Source organism: Paramormyrops kingsleyae, chromosome 9 (genome assembly GCF_048594095.1).
Source record: "Paramormyrops kingsleyae isolate MSU_618 chromosome 9, PKINGS_0.4, whole genome shotgun sequence".
In the NCBI taxonomy this organism is placed as follows: domain Eukaryota; kingdom Metazoa; phylum Chordata; class Actinopteri; order Osteoglossiformes; family Mormyridae; genus Paramormyrops; species Paramormyrops kingsleyae.
The window spans coordinates 16247501-16260915 of record NC_132805.1 but is presented as its reverse complement, the minus strand read 5'-3'; the positions used below and the strand labels follow the sequence as shown (position 1 = coordinate 16260915).

Sequence of the window (13415 nt, the reverse complement as noted above, 5' to 3'; positions counted from 1 at the left end):
GTGGCCAAGTGTGAATGGCTCGTGCATACACATGAAAATTGCTACCTATTCAATGAAAGGGGCCCAGAAATAGTGACTTGAGTTAGCTTTTTCTTATTTATTTATCCAACAGAATGTTGCAACTACACCATTTAGTCATCTTCATGTATCCAAGACTTTAGTGATCTGGGATCAAAACAAATTGGCACCATTGCTTACCATGTACTTTTATAATGTTTCTGCAAGTTTTCCAAACTGCATTTTGCAATGTCTATACTTTGATGTCAAATTATAAACAACATAAATCTGATATATTTACAAAGTACATTCAAATTAAGATGAGTGTAATGGCAAAACAAATATGTAAGAAATAATTTATTTGCCATGAATTAAGTTTATGATATTGAAAGAAATGTGTGATCAAACCCCAGTCAGTGAACGTGTGTTCCCTAACCCTAGACCCCAGAGAGTTAAGCATACTTAAACTCACAAACACTGAGATTTACTGTTTGGGTATCAGAATTTGGCACCAAATGAAAATTAATTTTTCGATCCTCAATAGGATCGGAGCATTTCATTCGATACCACAAAAGTACTGAAGTTCAGTACCTAGTCCCAGCCAACATCTACATTTATTATAAGCAATTGTGATTTTTGTGAAAACTTTGTATTTTTTAAATTCTTTAATGTAGTTATTGCTGTTCAGAGGTAATAGAAACCCTTGTACTTACTTCTCCAACATTCATATTTTCTTCATCATTAGTTTATGTGGCACTTCAAAACTCCATTTAAACAGATTTGCTGATAAGGACAAAACACACGCTAACACTTATTAGAAAAGCATTAAATGCTTCAGATTATTTAGTGGTCCATACCTGCATTTGAACAAAAACAATATTGAAACAGAAAATGAAACTAATCATTTCCATTATTAATCAGTATGGTTCCATATATCTGCTTTTTCTCATCATGCTGTGTCCTTTCATTACCATTATTAATCACCATGGTCCTGTATTCACTGCATTGACTTGTGCTTCTGTTGTTGCATTGGGTTCAGGGTTTGAAGGGAACTTGTTATAGTGCTGTGTTCATTTTATGTATGTACAAATGAAGGACTGCAATTGTGTATTATTCACCAAAAGTAGTGAATGATTTTGTTCATAGAATAGGAAGATTCAAGTAAGATTAAGTGAGCTGTATTTCATTTTTCTTATTACTTGTAATGCATTTAATTACATAAGCAAGAAATACATTTCAATGTACCGTGAAATCGAATCACAATACTTGCTGTATCGTAAAATGTAATAATCTCAATAATATTGCATTGTGCCTCAAATATCGTGATCGTATTGTATTGCCCCCTCTGTGGCAATTCCCACCCCTACAAACAACCATCGATCGGTCACTGACTATTTGAAAAGTAGCAGGAAGTCAGTGGTCGAACCAAAGACTGTATAACAACATCTTATCCACCCTCTATGAGTAGAATTATAACAAAAAAGGCTAGTGGAAGAAAGATTTACTGAGAAAGTCCAGAAAAAGCCATAAAATAATGCTTAATATTACAAAACCATGTTTAATATTATCATAGGCCCTTTGTTTTGGCTCAGCCCAGAGTCCTGCACGGGTCCACTTTTGGAGACCTGCACCCGCCCGCACCCGCACAGTACAGCACCACACCCGCCCATGCAGCCGTGATTATTTCAAAGGCAAATCCACACCCGCCCAGGCCCGTTAACATTGTGCACGTTACCCGCCCGTACCCGTGATAAATTACACACAATTATTTTTTCTATGCACCTCTCAACGTGACAAGCGCTAGGCCTACATGAGTTTTGAATTGAAACGAAAAAGTCTGTTTAACACAAAATCAAATCAGATAGATCTAAGCTGTCCATACTGTGACAAGTGTGAAAGAGAGAACACGACGATACGCTTCAGCAAGGATTCAGACATGTATGTGAATGTTTGTTGAGGCTGTTATCTAAAGGTGCATTCATTTTTCTCTCGGAACTTGGAAATTCCGAGTTGAGTGACATCACGTCCGACAATCTCCCGTTCCAGCTACCACATCTTGGAACAAACATGGCTGCCTCCATGAACACACTGCTGTGTGTTGTTGTTGCTTTACATTTTAGCAGATTTGGAGTGAGAATTTTTTCCGAGAGACAAACAAGAAACACGAACTAGCCAAACCACATTAAAAGCTTTATAAAATATTTTAGCACATTCATAGCAATATTCTTTTTTCAAGAGGCAAGCAAACTACAAACAAACCAAAGACACTAACAAGTCTGGTAAAAATCTGATATTGCATGATGTGATACTGTTTACGGTCAAGATATGGTATTTTCTAAATCGAACACATGCAGTTACATTTATAACTTAATACATTTAACAAAATAAACATTTTTAAAGATTTATAAAATAGAATTACTGTTGAGTGTGTAAGCCGCCATGTTGAAATTACGTCACAGGGGCAACTCGGACAACAAAATCTTGTCCGACATCAACGTCATAAAAGAGGCATGTTTCCGACGGGAAGTGATGTTTTTCGTGCCGTTTTCATCCGAGTTCCGACTTGGAGAGAAATAATCGAAAGCACCATAAGGTACCCCCGACATACTAAACACACTGCGATGATGTAAATGATGTATGAAAGCTTGTACATGGATAGTCTAATACGTAGATATTTTCGCTTATATGTCATTTTTGCAGGCTACAATACTGTTTTGATTGACCTGCTACCCGCCCATGTGTAATGAATTACCCGCCCGCATACCCACCCGTAAAATTCCAGAACATTAAAATCCGCCCATTTCAGCAACTATCTGTGGGTACCCAACCTGGTGCAGGACTCTGGCTCAGCCACATACTGACATGGACATTGTCAACAACTAATAGGTGAGCTCTCTCCAGCAACAAACAGTGATCCTGCAAGATCCCCCAGCTTTGCAAAATCATGACTATGGAAATCTTTTGATTTTGTCTGTGAAAAAAACTCCATGCTGTTAACAGCTTACCTTCAAATAGTAGGACCTGGCTAGAGCACTAGGCCTCTGCTCTTCAGGAAGCGCTTCTGCCTCTTCTGCCAGCTTTTTCTGGATCACTAGGGCCACATCCTCATGGAATAATTTCTAACGGAAGGAAAGGGGCACGAAGACCTGTCTGTAATCATACATTTGTAAAACTAAGATTTCTATTTGAAATAGAATAGAAAGAACAGACGAAAAATACCAGTGTAGTGTAGAGCCCTTTGTCAAACTTTCTGCCAATGGCACGAAGATCACAAGCTGGATGTTCCTCTCTCCAACACTCCAAGTCAGTCAATGCTGTGCACTGCAGGACAAGGAGATTTAACAAGAGACACAGCCTGAATTTACCTGCTGCACAGTAAATCTCAATGGAATACCTTTCCTGAAACGTTCAAGTTTGTCAGATGTATAAAAATATACAATGAAATACAAGTTTAAGCTCTCGCTCTACCTTACCTTAAGAGAAATAAAATAACCTCTAAGATTCAAAAGCCTCAGATTACCCATCCAGTGCACCAGTAATTACAAAAATACGTAGAAAATACATATAATAAATTATTACTCAATATAATTTCCATTCAGTGTGCACTGGAATAAATAAGTGGGCTAATAACTCTAAAATGAAATAAAACATGTCAAGCATATTGTGCAGTTCATTGTGGTACAGCATGCAACATTAAGTTGGAGAGATGGAGAACATTGCTTTAAAGTGCAGCTAATTTCTTGCTTTTATGATAATTGTGCACCAGTAATTACAAAAATACATTAGATAAATACTGTACCATGGTTACAATGAAAACCACACAATAAAACATATTTCCAAATAAAGTCTAATATAGTTAGTCCTACAATAAGGTACATGAACTCATTATAGCAATGAGGTACTTGATCTGTGGTGGTGCTGATTGTTTTGCAATCTCACTGCTTGGGGGAAGAAGCTGTTTCTCAGACATGCCGTACATGACTTAATACACTTGTAAAGTTTCCTGGATTGAATGGGTGAGAACAAAGCATGAGCAGGGTGTCTGGTGTCCTGAATAATATTTGTGACTTACTTTCTACAGCAGAAGGTTTAGATATCATGGAGTTGTGGTAGTTCTGTTCCAATAATTCTGGCTGTTTTCACAGTATTCTGTAACATTGTATAGTCTTGTACAGCTAGGCTGACAAACCATACTGTAATAGAGCACGAGAGTATACTTTATTGTGCAGCTTTGGTGCCCATGCCAAAACTTTTGAGGCACCTTAGAAAGCTGCTGAGCTTTCATGAGAATGTATTTTGTAGAAGTGCACAAAAATTTTTTTAATTGAATAGCAATTCTCTCTGCTGATTCAAAAACGATTCATGCATTCCAAACAATCATATTTTGCAACTAATTCACTAGTTTACTCTTTCCCTGACATGAGTTCAGCTCGCTGATCCTATAGATGGCGCAATGCCAAAATCTGGCCAGACAGACCTTAACGTGAGCATGAAGGAAATGTAGTCAGTATGCATAATAAAGGGACTGTATGCAAACGATGGATCATGTTATGAAAAAAGCGATTCAGCCTGCCCCATTTTCATTTAAGGCAAGTGTTTAGGCACATTTCGGCTTTTACAATTTAGATGGGAAAAAGGACCTCAATAAGACATGTGATATGCAGGCACTGCAAAGCAAAGTATTTTGGGAACACTACAAACATACGGACTCACAACACGGCATCACCCAGAGGTAAAAGACGCAGACGAACAGTAACACTCTCACACATACACACAGAAACCTGAATGTTTATCTAAGTTCCGATAGGTTGTTGATTAGATTGCAGATGTCACAGTAAAAAAAAAAAAAAAAAAAAACTTGTTTGCTGAATCAGTAGCAGTTTAGGAAAAAGAAATGTTCCCAATTCACATTTTAAAAATGTCATTTCAGTTGTTACAGCACTTTACAGCTAAATGTAGTAGCATTTTTGTTTATTTGAATTTGAGCACTTTAAATGTACCAGCTTGTTTAATTTTATTTATTGAATGAATGTATTGTTATAATGCATTAAGTTTAAAGTTTTGGATTTTGCAGTTTAATATTTGTAAAAGTTTTATTTTTCTATTAAGACATTTTACCATAAATTACCATAAAGTTCAGATTGAGTACCAGTAAACTACATTTGATTCAATGTGATTTTTTTTTGTTGATCGGCCACAGTCAAATGGAAAAGTAACTCAAAACAGCATTCTGGAAACAAATTCATCTATGTATTGAATCATGAAACGTTTATGAATTGTGAATCGATTTTGAATAGAATCGTGAGCACAAGAATCGGAATCGAATCGTGAGATTTTCTGAATCATGCACCCCTACCATTTAGTATTAAGGGACCATGCAAGTGTATCCGTACTGTGTATACCGAGGTATCTAAAATTTATTGACAATCTCAAAAGATGTCCTGCTGACATTGGCATATGATTTGCTCTGTTCTTTCTAAAATCAATAATGATTTCTTTTGTCTTAGTGACATTCAAGGAAAGATTTGTTGTCATGACACCATCAAGGTAGGAGATCTTCCATGAAAGTCACCCAGGTCAAACTGAACTGGCTGACCCTCAAGTCATTAGTCAGGTCATTTCCCTACTGATAATGAGTAGATGAGTAGAGGCATAGTGAAATTAAAATGTTAAAAACAACATGCATCTCTGGAAAATGATATAGAATTTCATAGCTTTACAAATGAACACTTGCAACAATGAGCAAACTGTCAGTGCCTACAGTAGTATGAAAGCAGATGGCATACCTCACTGCAGCTGACCAAGTGTTGGGTTAGCGAGGAGGTGAGCAGGCAGGCCAGCACTTTCTCCACACCAGCCTTCAGCTCCATGTGCAGCAGCTCCCTCCAGTTGCTGGGCTGGCTGTGGCTACAGGGCTGGCATGAGTAAACTACACTCTCTGGGAGGCTAGACAGGATCTCATACAAGTCATCTAGAAGAGAAACACATTTGCAATACTAAGCATTAAGAACAAGGTGAAGGATGCAGAAGACTGAAAATGCTAGCAAGCAGAGTGTGCTTAGGACAGGAAGGATAAGAGATGAATTTACAGTAATCTCAGACAGGAATGTAATATTCTGCTATGAAAAATCTCTGTACTGCATGTCAGGGGCAGACATTTTAAATGCACCAAAACAAAGCAAAAGCCAGACATCAAGGACCACCAAATACAGCGGGTCTCCATGATGGAGTAGAAAAGGAAATAACGTATGCAATGGACAGGACTTGTATGAGTTTTAGTCATTAGCAAAGGTAGAAAGTTCAGTTTTGGAAAGTAAAAATTCAGACCAAGATTTTGTTTCAACAAACAAGTTGAATATAGAGTGTCACGTTCATTCACAGAGTACTCGTGCATTTTAACCTTCATATGCTAATTCATACTTCATTTGCAGGAGAGGTTAAAATGCACGATAATTTCTTGTCATATCGGCACAAATGCACATAAAATAGGTATGCATTCATGCTACTACAACAATTGATTGCCGCACTTATTGATTTAAGGTGAATGCGTACTTATGTACCAGTTATGTCAATCCCTGCATAAAACAATGTATAAAAAGTATAATAAAATTTTTTTTCACCTATGACAGAGTAACAATATTTTAGCAAAACTTTAACGCTATAATGTCCATGCAGAATTGAAAGTAAGAAAAAGCCTGATATGAATCTAGCTGACTAGCGGTGTAAGAATTAGATGTGCATAACATGCAATGTTGATATTAATATCACACGTTGTCCAGTCCTTTTACAGCCATTCTTCAAATTCAGTACAGTTTTTACGCCAGTGAAAAACCAACACCATGAAGTCCCGTACTTTTGGAACCTTCTTGAAGTACATGTAGGAGTAAATCGATTCTCAATCTCATTATCTGGGCATCTTAGTCCGACTAAAAGAAATTCGGTTTAGTACATTTTCAGTTGGACTACCATATTAACATGTACTTTAAAAGTCCAGTTTTAGTCAGACTAAAACAATAATACAATTTTTCTAGTGTGCATGTAAACTTTTTAAAAAACTGGTTAGTTGAAACAAAATCTTGGTCGGGATTTGTACTTTTCGAACCTGAACTTTTCACCTCTGGTCAGTAGAAGAGCCATGAAGGATGGTTGTTTCCTGCTGTACTGAGCCTATATTGTAGGTACATCATGAGGCTGGAAGCATTAAGTATAGGGCTGCAACTAACGACTATTTTGATAGTCGACTAGTCATCGACTATTAAAACGATTAGTCGACTAATCGGATTATAAATTGCATAATTATAAAATGGCTCCTATTTAGCTAACAGCTTTTACATTTAGCATGAGGTTATTGTTCGACATCAATGCCGCAAAATAACACATGTAAAATGGGAAAAAGCTGTCGTGCGATTGATTGTGCAAATAGATTTAACACGAAATGGTTTCTTTTTAGAGATTGCCAAAAACTAAATAAGTAAGTATAGGGTGTGGATTGGTCACACATGGCTGATACCCGATCCGTCAAATAGGTCTGGATCGGCACCGATCCGAATTTCTGATACAATATTTGTTATAATCAGGGGTGCATATAACTGGTACGCAAGTACGCATTCACCTTTTATAAGCGATACGTGCGGCAATCTTTTGCTGTGACAGTGCAAATACGTATTTTATGTGCATTTGTGCTGATATGACAAGAAATTATGCATTTTAACCTGTATATGCTAATTCGTACTTCATTTGCGGTATAGGGGTTAAAATGCACGGTAATTTCTTTTCATATCAGCTATTTATATAGCCTATGTTTACAAATAAAAACTCATTTTAAAGCAGGCTGAAAAATCCCAAGATCCTGACCCAAAATACGGGAAATTTAGAGCAGCTTCCCATTGCCATTCCTCTGTTAACAGCAAGAAAATGGACTTAAACTGCTGTTATTTATTTTTAAGGGAGCATAAGCTCTCGCAGCACTTGCGACATCGGAGCCACTCTCCTGAATCTTGAGCTTCAGAGTTTTGCCTTCTTTATTTAAGCAATGGGTTTTCTACACTGTTTTCTGACCTTTATTAGCTAAATTTTTAGCGAATGAGACACTTCATGACACATCACCGACTTCCAAACAAAAATATAAAATATACTACTACTAGCCTATTATTATGCCCTATTATTATTGTTATAATTATTTATTATTATTATTATCATTTATTATTAGATACGCCAGACAACAAGAAGTCCGTGCTATTCACCCTTTTGTAGATCTCGTCTTTGTTTTCGGACATTAAAAGCCTTTGAGACTTTAGAGCGTTTAATATGCGACGATGCCTGATTTGTGGCCACCATTCTTCTACCTGTTGCTGAATGCTATTACGCAAGAGCGAATCTCACCTGTGTGGTGTATTGGTGCAGTCTATTGGAAAGCGGTAGTATTGCACAAGTATAAAGGAAGGAAAACGTCTCCGTTTAAAAATACGTCTGGCGACAATTATCGACAATCAAATTCGTCGGTGACTATTTTTATTGTCGATTTTTGTCAACAATGTCGAATAATCGTTGCACCCCTAATTAAGTAGACACCAATTATCGTAGAACACAGCTCTCCCACCAAGCAAAGGCAGAATGGCTGCACACCTGACGAAATTTCATATCCAATTTAATAACTGAAGACAACTCAGGCAAGAGTTAGACATGTAAAGAGCACAGCATGGGTGCTACAGTGACTTTTCATAGGTTTTCCATAGTTTTTCTTTTCAGGCCCTTTTGAAAAAGTTACCATGATGATAGGAATGCGTGCGATTTCAAAAGTGGCTGTGTCACTTACCAGACAGTTCCTCACATTTTGCATGGACCCAGTGGTTACAGGACGCACACTGCATCATCTGACTGTCATAATCATTATCTTCATAGCACTTGTTACAGATGGGACAGTAGTTACCTGGAGGAAAACAAATCATTCTGCAGAGAACTAAGAAAGCAGGGGCAGCCAGTCCAGGGTGCAACTGAGGTTAAGGGCCTAAAATTTACCTCAGGAACTTAAACAGCTGGGGAACCAAAAAGACTAAAGGATACATATAAATGAGATAACTGTGCATTTTCCCCCCCATTCTGCCAAGCCCATTTCCTGGTAATGCTTCCCAGATACGCAAACAAAAATCACATGTTTACAGTGCCCAAGTATTAACTGATTAATTAAATGATTTTCCCAAAATCATTTTCAAACACATTTATGGAAATCTTATGCAGGGATACGGATAACCTGGCTGATTCAAGGGGGGCCAGCACTGAATATGTACGAACTGATCTTAAGTTTATAGATTGAAGCTAACATTTGTGTAGCATACTTGGGAACAAGCCCAACGAGAGCATATTGCTTTAGCATGCATAAAAGGAAACGGAAAATGAGCAATAAAAATAACCCCTGCTTCATCAGACTGCAAACATTATGAAATGAGTCACTGCAGCAGAAAAAACGTTAACTTATGTGGTGAACTGCCAGTAAAATGCAAATCTAAAAACAGAAAACAAGCACCAAGATCTCAAACATTTGAAGAACTTTCTGCTAATGTTTTAAACAAATATGTGTACCTACATTTAAAAAACACAAACTTGAAATTCAAGTTATTCTTCATTTATTCCTGTAATAACACATAGAACTGTAATAGTACTCTTAGCACAAAGCACAAATGACATGCAATGTTGATATGAACACACAATAGCAATGATTTAAATGACTGATTTAAATGAACACCTCCCAAAATGGAATAAATATAAATGATGTGGACAGGCTAAAACTGAAAGATACGAAGCCCTCTTGTCAACACAATCTTGCAGGCCCTGTGTGCTCACCTTGGTCATAGAGTTTGGTGCAATCAGGACAAAGACCCTTATCATGGTTCCATTCTGTGTCCCAACTTTTTCCTGGAGTCACACCACAGCTTTTACATCTGATACATGTCATGCACACCTGCAATTGAAAGGAACGGACAAAAGAAACATGCAGATACAGAACTGCAGATGCATACCCAAAATTAAATTCTGAATAAACAGGTATCTGCTCACCCATGATTTTTTGCAAGATTTCTTGTTAGGTTTTGGGTAGTTGGGTCCCAAGCAGGGTGGATGATAACAATTCTGACATCGCTCGCACTCCAAAAGTGGCTTAAAAACAAATCCAACCGAAGTTAAGGTCCATATACACACCAGCTGATCACATCTTTTGCAGAGTTTGGTGCATCCAAGCCCTCTGTACCTTAGAATGCTTTCCCTTGTGGCCACAAACATGGCAGAATCTGCAGCGGCGACAGCACCAGTTCTCCTTGTTTTCTTCTAGGGGGCGCTCCCAGGGCTCCAAGCAGAAGGGATGGAATGGCTCACAGCAAACCTGACAGTACACCATCTGAAGGATGCACATTTTAGCCTTATTCCCCTGAATAACAATCACTGTGTTAACATTGTAAAGTAAAGAATGCTGTGAGAACAACATTCACCATACCCCACTCCCATCTAAATCCTACTCCTCTCACACCCGGTTAAAAAATTTGAAGGAGATCAGGCTAACAGAATTAAGTGTCAAAACTGCCCTTTCTTCACTATGGGCATTACTTTTGGTGTGACTGCTCTGAAAATTTCATCAGTTTCAGTTGTTCACCCATACAATGTGTGTGCAAAGTTTGAAAAAGATTGATTGAATTTTTTCCCCTAATTATTGTGCCAACAAGAAAGTGTCTATTGCCAAAATCACAAAAACAATGTCACTTATCCATTACAGGGCTTACAAAATCGGCAGCCCGACAACCGGTACTATTAAGTTCTCCCATTGGGCTACCAAAATGCAACACTAACCTGCCCAATGGAATACCTGAAATTATGCTCTGTGTGAAATCAAATTCACTTCTTTATTCTGATTTGCTATTTGAATGAGAGAAAAAAACACGATCATGGAACAAACAGGTGTTTTATCATGATTTGTCCAGAGACATGTACGCCTGTGCATATGTGTAATAAGTTGACTTCTCCTCTCTTCTCTCTATCATATGATGTTTGGCAAACAATTAATGCATTGTTGCCAGCCCCTGTAAAGGGGTGTAGTTCTCACTTCATTTAGTCAACTAGATCAAAGATCTGGCTTTTTCTTACCTTCAATTCTCTATGGATATTATAGTACAGAAAGTTTATGTTTCGTTAAAATGTTTTTACTGTCATGGGAAGAAAAATTGGCTTTGCAATTTTAATGGTTATTCCTTTTCAAGATTATCGAGATTAAAAACGGTGGTTGTATTGTGTTTCAGCGGCAGGTAGAGCTGGCCGATATGGCCTAAAAATAAAATCTCCGATTATTTCACAATAAATCCGATTTTCTATTTTAATTGATTTTCCCCTCCTCTACTCAAAATCAAACTACAGATGACAAATAAATGGTTCAAAACAAGTTTTAACTTTATTTTGTTTTTTTTTTTGTTTTTTTACTTTAGGGTTAAAGTGCAATCAGACAAGCCAAAAAAGATGCTTGTGAGTTGGCAGACCACACCATTGTAAACACTTTTATAAACTTGTAAAAACTTTTAGCATGTTAATGAATCCCAGCTTTTCCACAGTATGTATGTGCACCATGTCTTTTGCAATATACATCGCGACAGCATTTGTTATCGCCTTCCACCGTGCCCCATTCTTATATGGCACACAGTTCGAAAATGTGCCAGGGACGGTTGCTTGCTTAACTTTGGATGTTGTGCTGGTGCTGGGGCTATTTTCATTTCGCTGGGAGATGCACTTCTCCCACTCTGCTGCGTGCCTCTGCTTTAGGTGCTGGAATAAATTTGTCATGTTGCTTCCTTTGGTTGCAACAGTTTTTAAACAGACTGCAACGAGGACTTGTTTGGTCTGTGTCTGACGGCAAAAAACCGAACCAATTCCATATTACCTATGTAGCAACACCTTTCTTGGGCACAAGCTCCAGCTTTTTCCCTGTCGTTGCCATGTTGGTTTGTGAATCTGCTGCAGTGTTTGGGTGCGCCGCGCTAATTTACCCGTGAAGAACAGTGCATTGCATGAGATCCGCTTTTGGCGCTCATGTGTAAAATTATAAAATTGTTTCATGAAAAGACATCGCCCTGAACTCTAAATTCGAATTAATCGATAAAATCGATGCATCGCCCACCTCGAATCGAAAAGAAAGCTGTTCAAGTCCCACCCCAAAGTATTTTGTTGTAATAAAACATTAAAGTTAAAATCTTCTTGGGCTACCAAAACCTGAAGGCTGCCTGGTCAAAGGGCTACAAGGGATTTTGAAATTTTGCAAGCCCTGCATTATAAAGGTTGACTGTTCTGTGGTTTTCTAAGTACATTACATTTATTGCTCATGAACTCATGCCGGCCTCCAGTCTGGAGTTAAATACTGCAATCTGGTCTCCATTCAGAAAACTTGAATGTTACCTCATGCTGCCCTTTGCTGGCACAGAGCAGACAGACATGTGGAGGGACAACTGGGACTGAGGTTAGGATGCTGAGACCTCCCAGCTTCCAGACATTCTGAAGGTTACAGTCCTCCTGCAGCCAGGAAAAACAGTAGGAACAGAAATCAGACACTGGTGAAGGATAACATTTAGTACGCATATAACAAACATGGACAACAAGGTGTTTGAAGGGGCAAATTTTCATAATCAGCTGAGTGTGTCAGATCGGCTGCAAACAAATTTCTAGGTGGGGGGGTATTCAAAATCCATTATGCATCTACACAGTTCTGTGCCTGACAAGCAGATGCATAAGTATGATAAACTATGTGGGGATAAAATCCTACAATAATTCAAACGTCTAGCTCATGCAGCCCCCATACATATTTTGGTTAACCCTTAGGAGTCTGAGGCCTCTCAGGCATTTTTCGAGGTAGTCTGACATGCCTTGACATTTTAAAATATTTCACCTATCTAAAAAACATTTATCCCAATGTGTTACATGTGCTTTTATTCAGCACAAACTCAGCACCAATAATAAAACAATAAAAATCACATTATAAACTATGGGTGCAACTAACAATTATTTTGGTAATCGATCTTTCTTCTTCTTCGCTTAATCGGGGGGGCGGCTAAAACCAATTCAATTTCCAGCATTTTTTGATAACCCAAACTGTCTTTGTACAAAGGTTGTTTCCTGCAACTGACATAAAGAAATAAATGTATGCTACATTAAGAGTACAAAAAATTAATTGTAGAAGCTAAATCAATGTAATGAAAAACACAAAATCTTTTTTTATGAAGTGCAACCAGCATGGCGCTTTAGATAATGTATTCAGTACTCCAGTTTTTTAATGTAAAACCACAGACTACCGCTGCTGCTAGTAATATTATTAAATAATTCTGTTATGTTACTTAATGTTGATACACATATGTGACGCGGGAGGGGAGAGCACGCAAGCGAGTGTGTCTGCA

General features: G+C 37.9%; 1 protein-coding gene across 2 annotated transcripts in view; it reads right to left on the bottom strand.

The window, feature by feature from the left end:
- kmt2bb (lysine (K)-specific methyltransferase 2Bb) overlaps positions 1-13415 on the bottom strand; it is a 78435-nt gene that overhangs the window by 36086 nt on the left and 28934 nt on the right. For both annotated transcript variants that reach the window (XM_023792236.2, XM_023792237.2), the window contains exons 12-19: positions 12424-12537; positions 10241-10387; positions 10051-10149; positions 9838-9955; positions 8813-8926; positions 5784-5968; positions 3217-3318; positions 3003-3116 (exon numbers count right to left, since the gene is read on the bottom strand). In XM_023792236.2, coding sequence (XP_023648004.2) covers positions 3003-3116; positions 3217-3318; positions 5784-5968; positions 8813-8926; positions 9838-9955; positions 10051-10149; positions 10241-10387; positions 12424-12537 — 993 coding nt within the window. The remainder of the gene's footprint in view (positions 1-3002; positions 3117-3216; positions 3319-5783; positions 5969-8812; positions 8927-9837; positions 9956-10050; positions 10150-10240; positions 10388-12423; positions 12538-13415) is intronic.